Source organism: Neurospora tetrasperma (genome assembly GCF_000213175.1).
Source record: "Neurospora tetrasperma FGSC 2508 unplaced genomic scaffold NEUTE1scaffold_81, whole genome shotgun sequence".
In the NCBI taxonomy this organism is placed as follows: Eukaryota; Fungi; Ascomycota; class Sordariomycetes; order Sordariales; family Sordariaceae; genus Neurospora; species Neurospora tetrasperma.
The window spans coordinates 2,679,352-2,695,755 of NW_009799179.1; the positions used below are offsets into that span (position 1 = coordinate 2,679,352).

At 53.4% G+C, this 16,404-nt stretch overlaps 6 protein-coding genes across 6 annotated transcripts; 2 read left to right on the forward strand and 4 right to left on the reverse strand.

Moving 5' to 3' along the window:
* Nucleotides 1-427: 427 nt before the first annotated feature.
* NEUTE1DRAFT_89901 (uncharacterized protein) lies at nucleotides 428-2,263 on the reverse strand (the record flags this gene model as incomplete). Its single annotated transcript, XM_009857362.1, has 4 exons — nucleotides 428-511; nucleotides 575-700; nucleotides 769-1,762; nucleotides 1,824-2,263. 4 exons carry the CDS (start codon nucleotides 2,171-2,173, stop codon nucleotides 428-430), a joined length of 1,554 nt encoding a protein of 517 aa, XP_009855664.1.
* A 935-nt stretch (nucleotides 2,264-3,198) lies between these two features.
* NEUTE1DRAFT_132792 (uncharacterized protein) lies at nucleotides 3,199-5,834 on the reverse strand (the record flags this gene model as incomplete). Its single annotated transcript, XM_009857363.1, has 4 exons — nucleotides 3,199-4,765; nucleotides 4,868-5,039; nucleotides 5,271-5,543; nucleotides 5,636-5,834. 4 exons carry the CDS (start codon nucleotides 5,637-5,639, stop codon nucleotides 3,199-3,201), a joined length of 2,016 nt encoding a protein of 671 aa, XP_009855665.1.
* Nucleotides 5,835-6,280: 446 nt separating this feature from the next.
* Nucleotides 6,281-9,927, reverse strand: NEUTE1DRAFT_132793 (uncharacterized protein; the record flags this gene model as incomplete). Its single annotated transcript, XM_009857364.1, has 4 exons — nucleotides 6,281-6,325; nucleotides 6,604-8,115; nucleotides 8,194-8,781; nucleotides 8,881-9,927. 4 exons carry the CDS (start codon nucleotides 9,925-9,927, stop codon nucleotides 6,281-6,283), a joined length of 3,192 nt encoding a protein of 1,063 aa, XP_009855666.1.
* A 1,194-nt stretch (nucleotides 9,928-11,121) lies between these two features.
* Nucleotides 11,122-12,271, forward strand: NEUTE1DRAFT_149647 (uncharacterized protein; the record flags this gene model as incomplete). Its single annotated transcript, XM_009857365.1, has 1 exon — nucleotides 11,122-12,271. The coding sequence occupies one exon, from the start codon at nucleotides 11,198-11,200 to the stop codon at nucleotides 12,269-12,271; it is 1,074 nt and encodes a 357-aa protein (XP_009855667.1).
* Nucleotides 12,272-12,882: 611 nt separating this feature from the next.
* On the forward strand, nucleotides 12,883-13,857 carry NEUTE1DRAFT_125594 (uncharacterized protein; the record flags this gene model as incomplete). Its single annotated transcript, XM_009857366.1, has 1 exon — nucleotides 12,883-13,857. The coding sequence occupies one exon, from the start codon at nucleotides 12,883-12,885 to the stop codon at nucleotides 13,855-13,857; it is 975 nt and encodes a 324-aa protein (XP_009855668.1).
* Nucleotides 13,858-13,925: 68 nt separating this feature from the next.
* NEUTE1DRAFT_89911 (uncharacterized protein) lies at nucleotides 13,926-15,207 on the reverse strand (the record flags this gene model as incomplete). Its single annotated transcript, XM_009857367.1, has 2 exons — nucleotides 13,926-14,165; nucleotides 14,235-15,207. 2 exons carry the CDS (start codon nucleotides 15,150-15,152, stop codon nucleotides 13,998-14,000), a joined length of 1,086 nt encoding a protein of 361 aa, XP_009855669.1.
* Nucleotides 15,208-16,404: the final 1,197 nt, after the last annotated feature.

Below are 16,404 nucleotides of genomic sequence, written 5' to 3' on the forward strand. Positions count from 1 at the left end.
GATTTTCCAGGCCCATTTCATCACCTCTTTCGCTCTTGCCCAGTGATTCTGGAAGTTTGGCAGAGGCGCAGTCGGTCAGCACTTAACAGCCACACATCACCACCACCCTGCGAATCGAGGTGGTGTGTGCAGCCGAGTTGCGTATTGACTCAGTCAGGCTTCTTTGGTGAGCCGATAATAGTAGCTAGGCTGACGTCAAGAAAACTTGGCTCGTGAAGATTGCCGTCAAAGTTGTTTCTGGCAGATACCCGGGCATGTAGTATCCCAGGCCGGTTCTTTCGTGCGAACTGCAATCTGCTGCAAACACCACGGCAGCAGGCCAGAAGTCATGTCACCCCGCTGAGGCCTCCGCGAGTTGGGTAGAGCGGGGGCTCTCGGGTTCCGACTGCTGGCTGTAGGAGGGTAAGGTTCGTTCTTGCCCTCTCTTTTAGTTTCTCCATGTCCTCACGGCCTTGTCCTTTCCGCCTGATCCTACCATCTTGCCATCCGGCGACCAGTCCACGGCGTATACCTGGAAGCAAGTTAGAACTTCTCGGCAGTAGAACACCGATGTCGGGGTGTTTGGTTCACATACCTCGTCTTCGTGTCCGGGAAGGTCCATGGCGAGAGTGCCAGTTCGCACATTCCATGCCTTGAGGGTAGTATCTTTGCTGGCCGTAATCAGAAGCCTGCTATCGGCGGACCAGGAGCATTGGTAGACCTAAAGTATCAACGTGTTAGAGATTTCCCCTCGTCGTGGTAAGAGATGAATGTGGGGAAGGAACTCACGGGTGCAACATGGCCCCTCAAGCTCTTGAGGAACTTGCCATCCCTGGCGTTCCAGAGCTTCACGCTGTTATCCCAACCAACCGAGGCGATCAAAGTGCCGTCGGGAGAGAACTGGACCTGGTTCACCTTGTTCTGGTGTCCCAAAAGTCTAGCAACGGGCTTGGTACCGTTGTTGGTGGGATCCCACAGGTACATGGTAAAGTCGTCACTGGCAGATACGATCCGCTCGGCAACCTTGCCATTGATCTTGGCCGCTCTCTCGAAACGCTCCTTGGCCTTCTCCCTCTTGCCCTCCTCGGTGGAAGGGACGTCCTTGGTGTGGTCAAAGTATGCCGTCCTCAGGGCGTGATCGCTGGACAGACCAATATGGTTGATCCAGTGGGCGTGAGATGTCAAGCTGTGTACCAAGGTGCCCTTGACGGCGTCGAATACCCGGACAACCTTATCGTGCGAACCAGTGTAGATGAGGTCGGTGCCACCCCATCGCACGCAGGCGACGGAGCTCTTGTGACCGCTCAGGACGTGCTCGGTACGGCCTGTGTTGACAACCCAAATCCTACAGGTACCATCCTTGCTGGCACTGGCAATCCTAGGGGTGCCGTCTCTCCACAAGTGGTACGGCTGCCACGCCGTCATCAACACCCATTTGGCGTGGCCCTTGAAAGGCTGACCAACAGGCTTGCCGGCCTCGGGATCCCATATCCTTACTGTACCATCCATGCTGCAGGTCGCTAGCTGCTCTCCATCGGGTCTCCAGTTGACGCCGAGGACCCAGCCGGTGTGCCCTTTCAGTGTGTGCTTCGGGGTACCTGTATTTGTATCCCAGATACGAGCTGTGTTGTCGCCGCTGCCGGTAGCGAGGCGTCCAGATGAAATAGGCGAGAACTGGGCTGCGAGGATGGGTTGGCCGTGACCGGGAATGCGATGGGCAAGGCGCGAAACTGCTTGTACCCTGAAAACAGCCTGGGGCTCGGCACTAAGGGTAATTGTGGTTCTATGCGGAGGTTAGCGAAGCAGTTACGTGCTGGGCTTCCTGTGTCCAGGGTCTTTCATACTCGAAGGGGTTCTCGACACCATGCTGCTTGAGAAGGCCGAGGAGGTCGGAAGGGTACTGGTCGACAATGATATCCTTGCCGGGAATATGGATGCGGAATCGGTATGGGGTAAACTCTTCGCGGTCCCTCTCGAGTAGGGTGTTGAGCAAGACGGAGATGTTCTTTTCGGTGGCATCGGCAAAGTTGATTTCGATCACATCGGTCATCTGGTTGCCATCGCTGTCGACGAAGTTGGCCTTGAAGGAGCCGAGCTCAGGCGCCAGTATCGGGGCGACATCGAGCTGTGTTGTGGTGCGCTCAATCTCCTCTCTCTTCTGGCGCTTCGACGGGGGTGGTAGTACTGTCGCCATCTTGAGTTGTGTTGTGCCGGAAGTTGTCGCTGAAAGTGTGTTGCGATACTCGCCCAACTTCCAAGTGTTGATGATGGATTGGGGGCCTTCTGGGTTTGCACTGGACTGCTGCCCCTGCAAAGGCTGGACCCAGCAGAATGCGGACAGTCCAAAATTTTGGCGGTGATGGCGTGCAAAACTGGCTTGGCATGTCCAATTCCAATGGAGCTCTGACCCACACTTGCTTTCCCCATGTCTCCACATCACTTAGCGCTGTTAGTGCGTCTCCATCCAAACCTTCCACCTGAACCATCATCATCCTATGTCATCATCCCATTTCCAAACATCCCAACACTCCGAGTCAACTCCCACTTGTCGTCTTCAATGTTTCCAAACAGCTGTTATACTGTAGGCCCTACCGATTTTTCCATCTATGCCTGAACCCAGCATGACCATCGCCCGGCTGTTCTTGACTCCTCCGGAGGGGATACATGATCCGACATGATGATGCCTTGTTATTTCTCCATACTACTACACAAGGCACGAAAATTCAAAACCCGAAAGCAACAGCACGCAGCCCAGTCAATTTCTCTCACTTTATCGGGGTGACCCAGACCCTCAGACATCACCCACGTCCAGACGAAATCACTATACCCTGGATTCCCTTCACCGAGATACTCGTTAACTACCTCTACTCATTCACCAAACTTCTCATTCCCCTCGCTTCTCATTAACCGGCAGTCCCTTCCGATATCTCAGGCTGCTCGGGTTTTCGCTTCCCCAATGCCACTTGCAAAGTATTGCTCCTGCTGCTGGTCACAAGTCGGGTACAATCACGGCTGGCACTGGCTCTGGTACTGGCTTTGATACTGCATCTGGTGCGGCCTCTGCTACGACATTTACTGAAATGGCTGTTGGCAAAAGCCCAAACCTCCTTGGTCAAAACAAACTATTCCTTCGGTCTGAGCCTCAACCATGACCGTTCATCTGTCATTCGAACCTAGCCTACACACTCCAACTTCCCATCCTAAATCCTATCTTCACCCTTACCCAACAGAGCTAGCCAACCTTGGATTTGGCAAGTAAAACGCTGCCACGGCGATAATGAGATAGGCAGATGCCAAAAGTGCTCCCTCGAGGTAGTTACTCCTCCCATCTCTAACGAGAAAATTCACGATGAAGGTACTAACGAACATGCAGACAGTCTCGAAGAGGGTAAAGTAGAGAGACATGTCTCGATCCATGATCCAGCCCAAGATAACCACTACCGGCGTCACAAACAGCGCAATCTGGATACTGCTGCCCAGTGCCACGCCTAGTGCCAAGTCCATTTTGTTTTTGAGTGCCACGCTCACAGATGTGATGTGTTCAGCTGCATTACCTACAATGGGGATGAGCACTAGACCGATGAAGGCTTCGGAGATGCCTGTGGCTGCGTTGGCATCCCGGGCGACGATTGCATCGATGGAATCCACCATGAACTCGGCACAAACGGCGACCAAGCCGGTCGAGGCCAGAAGAAGGATCACGGCGGCTTTCTGTGGCATGGCTTCGACCTCTGTTGTCTCCTGGGCCGCTGGCTTTTCCTCACTGTTGCGAGGCGTGGCCGGTGTGCTGTCAACCACAATGGGGACTACTACCGGCAATTGGCCGGGTGCCTGTCGATTGCTCGCAGCCCTCTGTGTTCGAGTCGGCATAGACTGGACACGCCGCAGTGGCTGTCCTTGTGCATTATGCTCCGGTTTCTCTGCTTCGTTGGGGTTCTCCAGCATGGAGGCAACAGCAGTTGAGATCGGCCGGAGCGATCTGAGTAGAAACGGCGCAGCACGAGAGGCCGTGTCCCACTGTGCCTCTATGTCACTGGCCAGGCCAAGACCACCATGATGTTCGTTGGTCCCAGAATTCTGGTCTCGGCCTTGCGACGGCTCAACGTCTTTTGTTTCACCCTGCTGGCCTGGGCCTCTTGCGTCATCGGCAGCGAACGTGTCAGTATCAGGCTGGTTAGCAGGGATGAGTTCCTGCGTCTGGTGTAGCGTGTCATCTGTGACAGCTTCCGTCCTTTCAGCGGCATTGTGCTCTGTTGTGGTGGTACCCCTGCTGTTCTCCTGTCTTCCAGCTGTGCCACCATCTTCGTTCGATATGGCTTGGGGCGCTTGTAGTGAGTTCTCATCAGGAGTCCTAGGTGGAGATGAAGACGAGTTACGTCTAGAGCTGAAGTAATGAGCTGCGGGGCCGGGTGCCGCTGCTTGTTCAATCAAGTGTCTTGGCGTTGGTGCGTACAGGTAGGAGTGCGACTGTAGCTGGAAGATGAGGTAAAGGAGGTAAATAACGAGCAGGATGACACTGGTTCCCCGGCTGAGCGGTAGAACCTTAGTATCCGCCTCCTCCTCGTTTTTGAACGTGGCGTGGAACGCGGTTGGGAGCATCAAGCTCAGCACACTCAGCGTGAGCAAACAAGCGCTCATCTGGGTTACGGTGCTGTTGTAGATTTGCTCGCGGAATCGCAAACCGCCCCAAATGAAGCACATTCCCAGGATCAGCAGGAGATCAACCAAAATTGATCCAACGAGAGAGGCCTGGACGATCCGGATTTCATTCTTCACGAGCGCAATGCTGTTGTTTGCGCATCCTTTGTCAGCTTCAAGCCCTTTTTGATCGGCTCAGTACCTCGAAAGACGTTGTGAAAGATCATGTGGGGGATCAAGATTCACTCACATGAAAATGATTAGCTCGACAGCGTTTCCAAAGGTGACGTTCATCAAGGCAGCAACGGTGTCACCGCAACGACCGGCTACACTTTCCGTTGCGTGGCTGAGGAGCCCGGCCAGAGGAATAATTGCCACAGCGTTCATGCCGAATACCACGCCAGCCGGCATGGACGTGAAGTCTGCAAAGACAACCTCAAAGGAATCAGCAATCTAGGGATCTCACGCAAGCAGCACATGACGGCCAAGAACTGCTACAAGTGTAGCTCATCCTGAAGGGGTTAGGTGAGGTACCTCCTTGGAGCCTAGCCCTGAGAAGAGCCACTGGTGTACGGCGTTCTAGCCTTGGAAATAGCCTAGACCGCCCAGTGTCCTACAACGAGGGGGATGTAAAGTGGAACTGGTTAACTTACGGACGGCGAATGCTACCGGTACAAAGACTAGGCCTATGTTCAAGAAGCGCGAGAAAAGAATCCCGTTGGCGCAGGTGTATAAGCGCGCGAGTGCCGAAGGCTTCTTCGCTTGTAGCTCTTCAGATACCACTGAATCATGGCGGCCAGTCTCGGCTGTCGAAATCGTGCCACGGCGGCTTCGACTTCCTCTGAAAATTGGCGTAGCATCAGACCTAGTGCGCACCAGAGGCGTTGGGCCATGAGCTTTTGTCCTTGCCCATGTCCGGATTTTGTCTGGAACCCACCATGACACAGATGTCAGTGAATGACCTTTTCGAAATTGAATGCCGGTGAAAGGCGGACGTGAGGACCTCAGGGCAACTCACGCATGACTGAACAGCTATAGCACGCGGTCGTTGATCAGACTTCCGCTCACTTTACTTTGAAAGCGCGAGAGAAAAAAAGGGGGCGGGATGAACGAGTGTTCGGACCAGATATCAAGAGCTGACGACTGACTGAATCGAAGCAGAACATCTGGAGTTAAGAGATGAAGTTCTTTTCTATATAGGTACATACTGTAGAGGTAAAAAAAAGAAGAAAAAAAAAAAGAAAAAAAGTTTGCGCAAGAGGCACACCGATGGCATGTTTTCTGTCATGGCGGCATCATCACCATCACACGGCATTAGATTGCATCTGACTTGGAGCAGTTCACGACATCAAATGAAGCTCAAGTGTCACGCTTATGCACGATCAATTGCATCTAAGGGACAAAGATTGCATCGATAGCCGGTTTGGTGCCTCCAGATCTCTTCTGCAAGTTCTTTATTTTACCATCAAAAACCACAACTGTGACGAAAAGCCACATCATCGAAAGGGATCAGACATAAATCGGGGAACTGTCACTAACAGACCATGCTGTGATCTTGAGTACAGAAAGGCAAACAACAACAAGTGAATATGTCGTGTACATAATACGTTATTTAGGAGTGTTATTAGGCACACGGAGTCCGCGATCTAGTCGTCACCTACCTCTATCCAGTCTTTGATAAGAGGTACGCTTCGTAAATGGCACATACCTACCGGCAAATATCAAGTCAAATCAAACCAATCAGTAAGGTGGTTTCCTTGCGAGTCACTCAACCGTTGTTTAGAAACAAATGCTTGAATCTGTACCTGACAGTCGAGCCCATCTGTTTCATCTGATCTACATCCAGGACTATCCTAGCACATCTCCACTTCCAAGTACCTCTAGAGATCTGAGATTTGCAAGTACACTATAGAGCAGGGAGAGACCACCTCTGCATCACTCGTGCCCTTACTCGATCGACCTATCAAACTCATCAATGACACTAACCGGCTTTACGAACTTGCCCAACGGTTCGTACTTCAGATGGTCAAAGCCAAACGCTTTGGGACCACCAAGATCGATGCCTCTCTGTGACCCCGTCCACTTGTCTGAAGCGGCGATTCCGATAACAATGACCAGCAAGCCATACCGATACTCCGGAGTGCCCACGGCCTCACCGCTTTGAGCATCGATGACCGAGATCAGATCCGGCACAATCGCCAGTACATCCTCCTGCTTCTCCAACTCCTTGTTCTCGTCGTCCTTAAAACCATCCCCTGCGGGTATACGGATAGCAGCAATGTTCTCGTTCTTGAACGGGATCTTGATCCTCTTGCCAGTGAAATCCTCCTTCTCCTCCCCAGCAACACCTTGACCTCCACGTCGACCCCTTGTTCTTCTCCCATCATTTGTTGTAGATGTAGTATCATCCGTGACATCCGTCCCCTCAATAATACACTCCCCATAAACATGTCCCATCCTCAGCGTCCTCCTAACACCCACAATCTTTCCCTTGAACAACACCTTTGCCGCCACCCCCTTCTGCCCCCCACCACACTCCTCCACAATCGTCTCTGCCACCTCGTCCAACCGGTTCATCGCCCTCGCCCTCGCCACCGCCCTCCCCAGCCTCCACGCCTGCGACACCGTATTCTCCACCACCCACCTCTTCATTTCCGCGCCCCTAACCGGCGGGTCGGCGGCGCCCACCTGGCTACCCATCTGGCTTAGCGCCGCGCGAATGATTTTCTCGACGGCAGCATCCGACGCCGCTTTGGGCATCACCAGCACGTTCCCATTTCCGTCCGCGACGGCGATGGGGCTCCAGATGGGCGACCGCTCGTTGAAGACTACTGGTGTCGTCTGCCACTTGGTCGGGTACGCGCGCCCCATCCAGTCGCCGTCGACGCAGGGGATGTCCATGTTGGAGCTGGCGCCGAGCGTCATACCTTGGAGGCCGTTGCCGCCGCCGATTTCGAGGGCAATCATGTGCGTTGCTTTATTATTTTGATTTTGATCGGAGGAGGAGGACAAGGCTTTGTAGAGCTCCGTCTGCGCTTGCATCATCTCGTCGCCTTGCAGCTTCTCAATGCTCACCGTCGGCGAGCCGGCGCCGCAGCCGCAGCCGACGGCGGCGGAGTCAGGCACGTCCGCAGGAGAGACGACCCGTACCGAGGCGCCGGAGCGAAGGAGCTGCCGGAGGAGAATCATGGATGCGTAGGGAGAGCCGCCGCCGCCGGTGCCGAGGATGTAGCAGCCGGTGGAGATGAAGGTGAGGTCTGTTTCGGAAATGTGCCAGATGCGGTTGAGGACGCTGGGGGTGTAGGTTAGGACATTGACTTCGGATGGTGTTGCTGCTTTTGGCTTGGTGTCTGTGACTGTTTGTGGCTCAGATAAGTCTTCGCCCACGGCCTCTTCCTCTGATGAGGCTTTCTCATCGTCATCGCTTGACATATATGATCGCGTGAAGTCAAAGTCGCCGGCTGCGCGGACGACGAAACGAGTTTTGTTCTCGACGTACTAGCAAGTGAAAGTGTGTGTTTTGTTAGTCGCTCGCGTGAACTTGCATCACTGATGTAACAAAAGGGAAGTTCTTACCTGCAAAGGCAGCATCTCAACCTCAACAACCTCGACAGATTCCGGAGAAGCACCAGCCGCAATGGTTCTCTCGATCGCATCCTTCTTGATCTCCTCCAAGAACTGCTTCTCCGTCTTGGTCTCTGTCGACTTGATTGTATCCACAACAGAACTGACACGAGCAATGGCAGCTCCTATCGCATTCGCAACCTCGGACCAGCGGGGCTTGAGCACCTTGCTTGCACCCTGGAGCTCATCAGGAGCAATGACTGCACCACCGCCGACAAGAATAGCTGGCAGGTCCTCTGGTGACGTCTTCATGTTATCGATGATCTTTTCGATCTTGCTCCTGACGATGGCCTTGAACTGCTGGGTTTCTTCTTCGGTCAGTGCGTCTTTGACAAGACTGGCGTTACCTATGCTGGTGATGCCCGGGTTGGCGAGCACTGTACAATCAGTTGTGGTAAGCGTGCTTCCACCAAAGAGCAGGGCTTCCTCGTTGATCCTATAGCCCACACTTTCTGGCCCAATGGTGATACCATTTTTGCCCTTTCGGACAATGGAACCGCCACCGAGACCAATGCTTTTGATGTCAGGGCATGAGAAGTTCTATACACCCACAGTAGTGTCCACACATGGAATCAGTCAGCCACCAACACTTGGAACAGGGAGCAGTTCACGGGGACCATTGTGGGCAAAATAACATACCATTCTTACCCCCGCCAACTCGCTATAAGCAGCCTGCTGTCTCGGAAACCCATTAGGCAAAAGTAACCCAACATCAGTCGTAGTCCCACCAATGTCCACCACCATCATCGCCTCTCCCTGTCCCTGTCCTTCCTTTTTCCCATCCCTCTCCTGACCCTGCACGAGGAACGCGGCACCCCTCATACTATTCGTCGGCCCGCTCGAGAACGTCTTGATGGGCAACTCCGCCGCCTTCTCCCCTTTCAAGATCGTCCCATCATTTTGCGTGATAAACACTGGCACACCCTTGAGTCCCAACCGACCCACCGCCTGCCGAAACTCCCTAATCGTCCGTCTTGCAAACCTCAGTATACTCGCATTCAAAACCGCCGCATTCTCTCGTTCCAAAAACCCCAAGTTCGCCACCTCCTTGGAGCACACCACATCCACTTCTCCTTGCCCGCCCAATTCGCGCCTGACAATCTCCGCCGCCCTCTCTTCCTGTCTGTAGACGGTATCAATAGGACTGAACACGCCGTTAATCACCACTGCTTTGATCCCGCCGCGCCTGCGGATCTCTTTGCATTGCTCCACGATCTCGAACTCGTCAATATCGCTGATCAACGACCCATCTACCTCCAACCCGCCCTTCACGCGCGCGTGATACCCCAGTATCAAGGAGCGCATGTCATCGGGCCAGTCGACGCAGGGCGGGACGTGCTTGGAAAAGGGACCGGAAAGACGGAGGACGGCTACCCGCGAAAGGCGGGAGGGATCCCGCTCGATGACGGCGTTGACGAAGTGCGTGGTGCCGATGGTGACGCTGGAAATGGCGTCCTCGGAACGGATGTTGGCGGCGTGGGTGGCCTCAAGTTGAGTGAACATGGAGGTGATGGCGGTCATGATGCCGTCACTGGGGTTGGGCGTCGTGGCGGTCTTGATGTGGGCTAGGATGCCTTTGGATGGAGAGGATGAAGCGAGGGATGGGTCGAGGATGACGCCGTCGGTGTTGGTGCCTCCGACGTCAACGCCGATGCGGAGGCGACGGGGTGAGGGTTGGGGTGCCATGTTGCAAAAGTGTGTTTACCGTCGGTTCAGAAGTACCTATGTTGCCGAGATGAGATGGAAGGCTCGTTGAGCGTGAAGATTGAAGTCAATGGAATCAGTTGGGCGTTAGAGAGCTTGGGATCAGCGGGTGTGATTTCTTAAGACAGCGTCCGTTTGTCGTCAAAGCAGAGCGTTTTGCAGATGTTTGAACAGTCTGTGAATGAACGTATTCAGGGAAAATATCATGGCCCCATCAAGAAGACAGACATGGCGGTTATGACGCATGCTGGCCGGCCGAAGGTGTCTTCAAGGTGGGGAGAATGGAGACGTTTGTGAACATCTTCGGCGGTTCGCCCCACATAAACAGAGCCGACAGGGGTGCTTGATCCCTAAAAGAGGAGTGGGAAGTGGAGATGCGTGATTATCTGATCATCAGATAAAGGACGGCCACGTTCTTTCCCGCTCTTTCCCTCGTTCATATCCCCATTCTCGTTCTGTTTTCTGTCCCTCCCCCCTTTTTGTTTTCCTTTTTTTCTTCTTTTTTTTTTCTTTGGTGTGATAGCTCCGGGCAGTGGGTTTCCCCGTGACCGACGAACTATTTTCACGAGACAAGTCTCGGACGCCAGAGGTATAATGGTATCTCTAGGCATTAAGGACATGTGCCAAAAGCGTAACATGACGTGCAGTGAATCGGGGCGGCCGCCCAGTCGTGGAAGTCAAGCTCAATTCCGATCTTCTCTCGTAACTCCAATTCCTGGGCAGACATCGTCTCCGAGGGTCTTGGTCAACGATGACGTTTGGAGCATTGGCCCATGTATCAATCTCGCAGCGTCTTATGATTGCATGCGCACCCGGTGGTTGAGTCTCCCTCGCACTTCGGTCTACGATCAGCATTCCTCCGTCTGCAGCGTAACACCATGGAAGCGATAACGCGATGAGACATCGTGTTTTTGTCCAGAGCCCATTGGCCACCCTAACGCCGAATCGGTGAATCTTGATGGAGTGTGCGCAAGTCAGTCGTTAGTTGTGTCATTGATTTCAAAGCAGAATATTCTCTTCTATGGCAGGGGCATGGTTGAGGTAGGTAAGTCGCTGAGACGTATGCTTGCGAAGATGAACTTACCCCTCGAACTCAGATATATTACGTCCATCTATTCAGCCAGATTCAGTGTTTTTGTGATCGTCTTTTCCATCTTCCATGTTGCTTTTGTTGTTCTGGTAAAATCTTGTTACTTTCGCGATTTTCGAAGGAACCAGCCCTCACTCAACCTCAACCAGAAAAAATTGCACCATGGCGAACACACCCCTCATAATCACACAGGAACCCTTCATCCCTCTCAACTCCCTAGTCCTTATCACCGGCGTCAACGGCCTAATCGCCAGCCACATAGTCGACCAGCTCCTCTCAGCCGGCTACCGCGTCCGAGGCACCGTGCGTAACAAAGCTCGATGCGCCTGGGTCGAGCCCTTCTTCACCACCCGCTACGGCGTCAACCGCATCGAAGTCATTGAAGTCCCCAACATCACCGCCCCCGGCATCTGGAACGCTCACGTCGCCGGCGTCTCCGCCGTCATCACCGTAGCCGGGGTCGCCTGGCTCGACGACAGAGACGTGCCAAAAGCCGTCAACGAAGAACTCAAGTGTCTCTACGGTCTTCTCGACGCCGCCAAGATGCACTCCAACACTGTCCAGGCGTTCATCTACACCAGCTCTTCCTGGGCGGCTTATACGCCCAAGGTCGGGATTCGCAGGACTCTGACGGAGGAGTCATGGAATCACGAGGCGGTGGCGTTGGCTGAAGATTCGGGCATCCCTGATGCGGAAAAGGGCCTCGCTCCGTTCATGGCCATCAAAGTCAAAGTTGAGGAGGCGCTGTGGGATTGGGTTGCGAGGGAGAAGCCGACGTTTACTTTCAACGCGATGCTCATTTCCACCGTCACTGGGCCCATCCTTGATCCCGACAATCAGTCAGCCAGCACAGCCGGGCTGGTTAGGGCTTTATACAATGGGAAACCGAAGGAAGCACTCGATGTAATTCCTACTTTCGGTCCGCAGTCGTCCATTGATGCTCGAGACGCAGGTCGGCTGTATCTTGGCGTGCTGGTGTCGGGACTAACTGGATCAAGGGTTTATGGGTCTGCGGAGCAGTTCAGTTGGAACCAAACTCTGGACATTCTCAAGGAGTTGTATCCTAAAAAGAAGGACTGGGTGAAATTGCCGAGTTCAAATCAAATTGATGAAACGGAAATTCCTGTGGACATCCCCTTCTCGTTGTTGCGTACTGTCGGACAGGAGGGATGGACGGGCTTGAAGGAGAGCATCAAAGACGCGGCGGAGAGTTTTGCTCCGACTGGACAGTGCTGAAGGGAAACCAAAACATGTTGAGGCTGGGGGGAGTGCATAGCGATGGATAATGATGTCATCCGATGCCTCGGCTCGAACATCTCGGCCAATCCAGCTTATTTCAAGCACCAAGCACCCAGCTTCGCTCGTTCTCCCCTTTCTTCTCGTCAGTTTCGTTTCTTTTTGCATCAGGGCTCACGGTACCTGCAGTAGCGTTTAAGATTAAACCAAACAAGCCCCAGACCCACTATCGGTCATTGCACTTGATTGAAGTCGCCCCGTTGGGCTGTCAATGGTTGTTCCGGTTTTCTGGTTCCTCTTAATGGGATCCACAAACTATTGGACTGTAGCTCGATGGATGGGGTCTAGGTCCTGATAGTCCCCAAAGTTCAGCCAGCCACCATTGAATTACCTCTCGGTCAATGGAAGGAAGAAGCCTGCCAAGATTTGGACTGTTGACCGATACTTTGTGTGATTGCTTCTCCAGCGTATGGTGTAAAGCGTCGATAGGGTGCCATATAAGACAAAGCGTTGTGAACATGAAATCACACAAACTCAAACCTCTGCTCTCTTTCCCCGTTTCGCGTTGTTCCGCGTCCATTCTCTAATTGAATCCCTTCGAATCATCGACCATGCGTGCCTCGTTAGCGCTTTTGCCAGCCCTTGCGGCCATGACCGTGGCAAGTCGATGCCGCCCACGGACAACGACGTCGTCTTTGGCAACGTCGACCTTGACATCAATGGTAGTTAGTAGCCCAACAAGCTCTACCGACTACACTTCCAGCGCTGTCAGTATCATTGAGAGCACGACGACCACTACATCCGATGAGCCTACAGCAACTGAGGCGTCGACCGTGGAGCCCTCTACCACGGAGCCTGCCACGAGTGATCCACCCACCACCAGTGAGCTGCCCACCACGAGTGAGCCACCCACCACCAGTGAGCTGCCCACCACGAGTGAGCCACCCACCACGAACGAGCCATCCACCACGAGCGAGCCACCCACCACGAGCGAGCCGCCCACTACCAGTGAGCTGCCCACCACCACCGAGGAGCCTACCACAACATCCGTCGAGAGCACGACCTCAACCGCTCCCAGCTCTGCTCCAACAGTCACGGGCTTCTGCCTGAAAGCCATCACCCCTGGTGTGAGCAATAAAGACTACCACATTCGTGTGCTCTCCCCCTACTCCAACCTGATCACCGAGGCCCCGACCGGCTCCAATTTCGGCTTGTTCGATCTCGACATATCTACTGGCAAGATGAGCATCAGCGGCGGTACATGGGCTGGCTATGAGGTGTACGCGCTCCCACCATATGACAACCAAAAGCTTCGTGTTATCCGGTTCACGAACACGCCGGTAGAACATCCTTTGCGCTGCTCGAACCCGGATGGAGTGTATACGACTGGGTCGGTATTGAAGTGTGAGGTGTCAGCTCCTTGGGCTGACGGTGTGATGAGGAGGTATGCCCTGTGGAATAGCGGTAATAGCTCCCCTATCGATGCGTGGAACATTATGCTCGATGACTATGTGAGGGCTGGGTCCTATAACTACGATGTGGGCATGTTCTTTGGGGATGACTGCAGTGCGGTGGGTGCCCAATGATGATGGGCTAGGAGAAACCGTCATATGTAGAAACGGTCTCGTAATGGTAATATTGAAGGTGTCATTGGCCATCGTGGTAGTTTCTTTCTTTGTTGTGTACAATAGAATTGCTTGACGGAGATGGCCGGTGCCAAACACTGCTACGCCGCTGGAGATGTTGACATGTGGCCGTAATCTTGTAGGGTCCTTCGTAGCCTTCGAATGTGTTCGGGGGACGCCTTGCAGCAACCTCCCACAACGATAGACTTCCAATTTCCTCTTTGACGTGCGGCTTCGACAACACCGGCTAGGACTGTTTCCCAAGGGGTCTGTTTGAAAGAAGTGAGTGTTGGTGCGTGAACCAAAGGACCTGTAAAGAATGGTAGACCACAGCGTACCTCTGTCTGTTTGTGTCCTGGAGACAACTCCCAAGTCTTGGTGGCCGTGTTGTAGACCTCCCCTTTTGTCCCGTCTGGATAGAGGACCAAGCTTGGCCAGGCCATCCGCTCTCCGTTCTTGATGCAGGTTTGGATCGCATCTTCGTATCGTTTGACCAAGGAGTCGAGCTTTTCCACCTTTGTGCAGTTGATGCCAATACCCCAGGGAGTCTCCAGGCCTTCCCTGTGCGTGAGAACGGCTTTGACGGCCTCCTCTACCGTGCTGCCGTCGGGAAGCTTTCCATCATCGTTTGGGTAAGGAGTGGAAATCCATACGGGGCGTCCACGGAGGGATGTTGGGATGTTGTCGACCGAAAGCAGATTTCTGATGGCAACAATCTCATCGAGCCTAGGAACCGTTTCAAAGGCAATGTAGTTGACATGGTTGGGATCGACGTCCTTGAACAGATTCAGACGTTCCTTGTGCCATTTTTCCAGGGCCTGCACATCTTGGTGTTCAGGATCGTACCTGCCGCTGTATTCGGTCGATGGAATCATGGTGGCGCCATAAGGACCCAGCGACAAGGCAACTTTGCCCTCCGTCCCCGCTGCATTCGCGGCAAGGACGACCGCACGGCTCAAGAAGCGAGGAATCTCTTCCTTGTCGATGCCCTCCCTCTCCACGTCGAGGGTTCCGCTTTTCGGCGCCTTGGTTGCGGCAAATCCATTGATGGATATTTGGTACGTCGCGGTAGAAATGATGTTCGCTCCCGCCTGCTTGAATGCCTCGTGGCAATCCGACAGCTTGTCCTCCTCGCCGGAAACAAGGAGATGTGATGACCAAAGCGGAGTTTCAAATGAGAAGGTGATGTCGTGCATGTCTTCCAGAGTGGTTCCCATCCCTCCATCCAGGATCTGAACTGGAATCGGTGTAGCCATTGCTGCAGAGTTTTGACGTGTTTGCCGCGATTGGGCGCTGGTTGAGATATTGCGCTCAAGCAACTATATTTGATGGGGAAGGAGTGAGTGAGTTGCGATTGCCTCAGGTGAATTTCCAAGTGAATCTCAAATAATGCAAGAGCTACCGCTACCAAAAATGACGTTCAAGCCGCCGCCCCGCTACGAAAATTGTTAAGGATCGGCCCAAGTACGGCGCTGCGCTTCCTTGTAATCCCTGCTTTGAGGTTGCAACGGTAAAGCCTGGGCACATGAAGTGCTGCGGTCTTGTCCGAGTTCCACGCCGAAACCGGCTGTCAACACCAACCCAGCAAACCTCAACCATCTCCCAATGCGCCGCATCGAATCTTGGACAACCCCAGAACAAACGCCAAACGCAAGAGGATTGAAAGGTCTGTGCTCCGTCCTCTGATCATTGAACCCTAGCCGTTTGTCGTTTCCGACTATTCTCAATGACGAGCACTGGGGTTTCAGAGGCGTCTGGCGCACGAAGACCGAGGAGGTTTCTTCACCGTGGTAGCAGCTGGACATCTCACACGTGCTTAGTACGAGAGTCGTGACGCACAACCATATGTTGGCTCTGTAGATGAAGTTGAGAGGTTCAAGCATTGACGTAGGAGGACCTTCCGCTCAGTCTATAAAACGTGAGGGATTCCATCAAGGCATTGACCTTCATCCACACACCCTGGCGCACTCGTACTAACCCTCACAATGTCAGAGCCAGTTTCTGGATCTCGAACGCCTTCGCTTCCCACTCACCACTCTGGAGACTATCCACGACTGGGTTTTCTACGCGATGTTCAATGCAGGTGCTACGAATATCGATCTGGTGAGATTGAGCTATGGGAGTCAAGTCCCTTGCAAAGTGCCCTCCCCTTTGAAGTCAAGTATCAAGAAAAATGCCTAGTAGCGCAGGGAGTTCCTCGTGGAGCTCTTCGGATTGTCAGACAATTTAAACCGAGAAGCCAAGAGGCTCTTGTTTTTGCAAAAGAGCACATCGTTGCTATTACAAAGCCCAAGGTGGGTCAATAAATTCCGACCAAGTCTGTGGTACAGTTTTCTATGTTCCGGTCATTACTAACCACCTTCATTTCGGCTTACTTTGAAGTTTGCATACCACTTTCTTCGGTACCTGCAAGTTTTCCAAACCGATGGCCACCAAGTGGACAATGGTATGCCCGACCTCCATCTCATGACAGAGGATTGCCCCTTAGGAGATCTTCAGTCTTTCATC